Source organism: Chelonia mydas, chromosome 4 (assembly GCF_015237465.2).
Source record: "Chelonia mydas isolate rCheMyd1 chromosome 4, rCheMyd1.pri.v2, whole genome shotgun sequence".
NCBI lineage: Eukaryota > Metazoa > Chordata > Testudines > Cheloniidae > Chelonia > Chelonia mydas.
In genome coordinates, this window is record NC_057852.1 from 9,089,773 (window position 1) to 9,095,940 (window position 6,168).

At 40.3% G+C, this 6,168-nt stretch overlaps 1 protein-coding gene across 4 annotated transcripts in view; it reads right to left on the reverse strand.

The window, feature by feature from the left end:
* The window catches only part of TECRL (trans-2,3-enoyl-CoA reductase like), a 116,443-nt gene extending 111,574 nt beyond the window's left edge, over positions 1 to 4,869 (reverse strand). For 3 of the 4 annotated variants that reach the window (XM_037896577.1, XM_037896576.1, XM_043545647.1), the window contains exon 1: positions 4,584 to 4,858. In XM_037896577.1, coding sequence (XP_037752505.1) covers positions 4,584 to 4,817 — 234 coding nt within the window. In that variant the 5' untranslated portion in view covers positions 4,818 to 4,858. Of the gene's footprint in view, positions 1 to 4,583 lie in introns of all 4 variants that reach the window. The other variant, XM_007069914.4, reaches the window with a different exon arrangement.
* Positions 4,870 to 6,168: the final 1,299 nt, after the last annotated feature.

Here is a 6,168-nt window from a genome sequence, read left to right on the forward strand (position 1 = left end):
AGTTTCACTGTAGTCAATGAGAATCCTCATGAGAGCATACTTACGCAGTGCTTAAGTGTTCGAAGGATCAGGGCCTAAGTCTGCAACTAACTTCCTATTCTTAGTCCCTTTTTCATTCCTCCCCTCAATTTTCTAATGTCTTCACAATAACCCCTTTCTGCCGAAAATGTGGAGTGCATGGTCTTCTCCTAGAAGAGAAGTTTGGGGAAACTTTGAAGAATAACCAGACAAAAACATTTTGGAGATACGACCATTTGAAATTTCTCAGAAAAATCTCTAGACTTTTCCCCGTAACATCTAATCTCTGAGGTATCCCCAATACAAAACCATAAAAATGCTAAAATATTCCCTCCACCATAGAGGCCACTGTTACTGCTGGTGGAACTCTTCTCCTCCCCCATTCTTTAGAAGTGTTTTGAGATTTAATATAAATATATGACTACATTTTTACTGACACTCATTTGTAGCATACACTCAAGCGTCACCATTCATGAATAATACACACATTACAAACACATGCTGATAAAATGTTTGGACCTCACTTCACCATCCTGTCCTATGCCCATATTCACAAATTGCTTCAAGTGTAGCATGTGTTAAACTGGAATAGAGAAGCTTTCCTGGATAGGGTTATGAGGACTCAATCTTGCAAGGGCAGAATGCTCTAGCCTGATCCAACAAAATACTTAAGCACATGCTTAAAGTTAAGCACATGAGCAGTCCCACTGAAGTCCACGGGATTAGCCATATGTTTACAATTGAGTATATGCTTCAATGTTTTGCTGGATTGGGCTTGAATGCTCATCACCTTGCAGGTAAAACTGATATACATTGTAAGATCTTTGGGGCACAGACTGTACAGTCACAATATGTGCATATAGTATGATGGGGCTCTGCTCCTTGAGTGCAGCTATTTTTAGCTGTCCCTCATTTCACTTGTATAAAAACATTCATAGCAGAGTCCCAAGAGCTAGGTATTATTAATTATTATTAATTGTGTACAGTGCCTCTATGGCATACATACACCTATGCAAAATGTATTACCAGTGCAGCCAACTCTTGGGGTTTGTATCACAATTCTTGCAATATTAGATATTTTTCTTAAAGCCCCAGCTCCTGGAGACAGGGGATTATGTGCGAAGTTCAGCTTTTAAAAGATGCATTTCTAACCTTCGTGGTTTCAGAGAAAAGCCTGAAAATGGGAAGCAAGTGTAATCTACAAGCTCAGAAACCATAAAAAATGTAAAAAGAACCTAACATTTATTAGTGCTTACACTTCAAGATTTTTAAGCCAATCTCATGGTTTTGGGGAGTGAGGAGTGGAACTCCTGACTCATCATTTTTAAATATTTGGTATTGGCACTGCTGAATTTCTCGTAACCCCCCTTTCCTATACCTCTCCCTGCAGAAACTTTATTCTTTGTGCAGCTACAGTCTGACATCTTTTCCCCCAGAGATATTAAGAGAAAGAAGGAATCCATCAACATCTCTATATTTAAGTATCCCATTATCATTATTAGTGAATAAACAAGGTGGGCTTAAACAAGACTAGGCCCTTTTTATGCTTGGCATACTACATACCCATACTAAGAGACAGCCCCAAAGATCTTACAGTCTACATAGACAAGAAAAAGGAAATATTATTGTTCTACAGAAGGCAAGTTAAGGCACAGAGTAATCCAGTGATTTACCCAACATCGCACAGGAAGTCTGTGTGATCAGCTGAACCCACATCTCCTAAATCCCCCTCTCATGCCTTAACCACAAGACTATCTTCCTTGCTAGACAGTCTACAGCGCTAGGATTCCCCTTACTGAATGCACAGATCTTCTATTAACTTTAATGGGATTTCTGCGCCAGTGTAATGGTGACAACTAATCCATCGGGTAGCAGTGCCTGGTACTTATCTTCAGAGGGATTAATCATCTGTTCCCTCCACCTGAGCCTCCATAAGGGTGAGCGAAGACGAGGCACTTGCTCTGTCATTAGTGATTTAGTTTTCCAGTCAGATTTATTAAACTGGGAATATTACACATGCATTTGCTAAGCAGCATACTCTGAACTGTTAACAATTTGCAAGGACAGACTAAGAAGATATATATTTTAAAATATGTGCATGGTGTGCCCGCCTGTTATTAATCTTGACAAGAAATAATTACACACAGTGCTGAGAAGTGAAGCTAATAGCAATTATATTAGAATAGAAAGCAGACATTAGAAGTGTCATGTTAGGTCTGTGTCTGTGCTCCATTTAATTAAGCAGCAGGTTATGTGAAATTTAGTGAAATGTTCTCTTCATTGCTGTAATAAATTATAGAACTATGGTGCATTGATACCAATGAGCTCTAGTTGCAATACAGAATGAATGTGTTAATCTCTGCCTTTGGAGTTGCTTTGGAATGGGATTTCCATGGTATCCTAAGGGGGTTGAACACTCAGCTGAATGGGAATTGGATATCCAAACTCCTTCGGCAGTTTTGGAAATCTGAGGCTTGTGCTATTTTTTCAATGATCTCTTGTGCGATGCTTGGAGGCGGGGGTAGGGGAGGTGCTCATGGCAGCCAATGCACAGGTGGCCCTGGCTTTCTGACTGGAAGCCACAAGCCCATGAATTCTGTTGCCCTTTCTGTAACTGAGCCTTTTCTACTTGGCTTTTAGGGAGCATGTCACAACCAGCACTCAGGTATGAAGTGGGCAGGTACAATGAGTCCTCTCTTGAAGAGGGGGAGCTTATTGTACCTCACAGGGAAGCCCCCAGATCAGTACAGTAGAGCCCTGTTTATCTGACCCTATTTTATTCGTCTCTCCGTATTCATGGCACAACGAGCGCACACAGGTCCAGAAGTGGGGTCTCTCTCCTGTAATGCAGCAGCCTCGAACTTTCCTATTCTACAGATTTTTGATGATCCGATCTGGCCCCGGTCCCAATTAGATCAGATAAACGGGGATCTGCTGTATCAGGACTAAAACCCAAGGCCCCCGGCCCGTGGCTGTTCCAGTACACCACAGTAATGTTTAGACAAATCATTTAGGTTGGGATTTTTCAAAGGTGCTTAGCATTCGCGTAATTCTGCTCCCATTGCCGTAAATGCCATGAAGTCAATGGGACTACTGATGAACTTAAAGTTAGGTAAATGCTTAATTTATTAATTATTATTATTATTATTGTTATTATTTTATTATTATTTTGATTGGAGACTTTATTCAGTATATTTTCAAAAATCACATTAGTGCTATTATTTTATTATGATCATAGGAGATCTAGTTACTTCTGCAGTGCAGACATAATCAGACATTACGTAATAATAAATAATGTATTATATCTTTGTTGATCATTAAATATTTTGCAATATTAAGACAAACTAATGGATTTATTTAATATTAGCCATATATCTGTATTACAGAATGGTACTTTGAAAGACCAGGAATGCTGGAAATGTTTTGGTGTATCCCAGCTTGCACATATAAAAGATGTTACAATAAATATCTTCAGAAGTCTGAGTTATTTGTTCCAGTAGGGGAGAAGAAGAATCTCCAGTGGGGATGATAATAAACTTACTGTTCAGCCAAATGAGAAGTCTCATAATTCTGCTGTGCCATGTGAATGTTCTATACTCTAAAGAAATATTCTGGATACAAATTTTCATAGCAAAATACAATAGGTCAGATTGCCTGCTGGCGTACACTGGCATAGCTGCATTGACTCAATGCTGATTTTTGTCCAGCTGAGACTCTGACCCTATATTTGTAGTTATCCAACATTAATAAGTAGCTTTGAATGTATCAATGGTCAGCTCTGCTATAGAAAATCCTATGTTCCCATACTTATATCCTATATTTGCAAAGAGCACATCTAAGTCAAGCCTTTGACTTGGCCACTCTGAGTCCACATAGTCACGTACTCGCTGTGCAAAAATGAATTATCCTCTTTTCCCCAAAAGCCATGGGTAATCCAGCCTCCAAATCTGCAATAGAAATCTGTGGTGAAAATGTTTATTTTTAGATAAAGTCTCTTGAGGTGTTTTCTCAAGCCAGCATTTACTTATGTGGTAGAATCCAATCTTATCCAATCCCTTCGCCACACTTGTCCATAATTTGAATGTAATTTAAACCCCGTCATTAACACAAAAATCTCTCTTAGCCAAACTGCCCTACATGAAAATCTACTCTGGATCCCAGTTCCCCTTTGGATAAATGGGGTTCTACTGAACGCATCTGGACCCTAGAAAGAACTTATAGCACTTCAGTGACTCAAGTCGTTGCAAATATCTTATAAAACTGGATTACCTTTTCCGAAGTGCCTGTTTTAAGTATTAGGCCATGACATAAGCATTGCAATCTCATAAACTTTAAGACCCAAGCAAAGTACCCGCTTGATTCTGATGAGCAGTCAGCAGGTATAAAAAATCCAAACTTATTTATTTCCAATGGTTTTGAAACACGAGGGAAAAGAATCAAAGGACAGTGAATAAGGAGACATTCTGAGTATGTCCCAGTAAGATGAACAAGATTAAATCCATGTTAGGATAATGCACCTTTTGAATCACACACTCAGCAGTGTGCCGAAAATGACACACACTCACCTTATCCACCACACAGATCTGCCTCTTACTTTGGGCATCAAGGATTTCCACTTCAAAGTAAGTGATTTTTGAATGCCTGAGTGTGGGTGGTGATCTGAACTGGCCAGCACAGAGTACAAGCTGAGACAAGTTGAAAAAAGACCTCATGTCATTCTGTGGTCCCGGCAGCGCGGCTCCATGCACAGCAAAGTCCTTCTTGTGTTCTGGAGCGCTGGGTTTATGCCTCCTGAACATTGTGTGACCCAGCAGCAGCAACTGTCATGTCGACACAGGACACTTCCAAGGGGAAATGTGTCCTCCCTGCATCAGTTAAATACAAGCATGGACTGATGAGACATTAAAGGTCAAGTGGCATTCCATGTTGAGAGTCCAGTCTTATTTAGCAGGACTGAAAACAATGGCTCTCTAATCCATTTCTATATTTAACTTGCTATTGTGATGTGCCGCTTTTTTTTTTTTAAACCAGCATTTGAAACAACACGTCCTACTTACTCCCTTTATCTTGATTCTCTACTATGACAAGTCAGTCCCTGAAATTCCCGGGCCAGAAAGGAATCAGGAATGAAATGCAAAGAATTCCACAGTTATCTATCTGGGCTAGGTGTTTAAACATGTCCATATATGAAAAATATGTGAAACGTTGTCTACCCTAGAGATGGTTGTTAATGCGCAAGGGGAAGTTAAAACAACAAAATGCCAGGAGTTCATCAGCAGAACTTGAGAGCTGCTGACATATCCTGGTGGCAGAAAAGGTTTGGCATTTGGCTACATTTAATGCAATGCATGGTATGTTACATATTCAGAGCAGAATTCTCTCCTCAGCTATGCCAGTACCCTTGAAGCCAAAGAAATTATACCAGTGCAAGGCTCCATTTCAGGAAAGCATTTATACTCAGAAAGAATGAAATCAATGGGACTTTTCATGTACTTAAAGTTATGTACATGCTAAAGAACCTTCCTGGGTCCTGGTCATTTGAACCCTTTCCTCCCCTCCCCGCTAAATTCAATACCCTATTAGCCATTTTTATGATGTTCCACTGAACTAAAAGAGGCCTTAATTTTCTAAATAAGGGTCTGGTTAAAACAACACACATTTCCACATCATGCCCTTACTACTGCTGCATTTGTCACTGAATGTCTTTTCATAGAATTTGAGCAAAGCAGTGGCCTCATATTGATGTTTTCCATCTCAAGGGTCTCACTGTTGTATGCTGTTGAATGGCACATATTTAGCAGGAACCCCTCTCTCCCATTAACATGGAACAGCACTCCTCTGCGAGCACAATCTCCAGGATGTTACTGGCAGAGCACCAAATGAGGGCTGAATCCATCCCACCTATTAAAATCTGCCTTGCAACTTTGGTTCAGGAAGGGTAGGCACAGAAAAAGTCATCCCGCTTTTTTCATGGAGAATGAACACCATTGTGGGATAACCCATCGTGTGTATTGATTAAACAGCAGCAAGCTGTCAGGGGAGGGATAGCTCAGTGATTTGAGCATTGGCCTGCTAAACCCAGGATTGTGAGTTCAATCCTTAAGGGGGCTATTTAAGGATCTAGGGCCAAAGATGGGGCTTGGTCCTGCT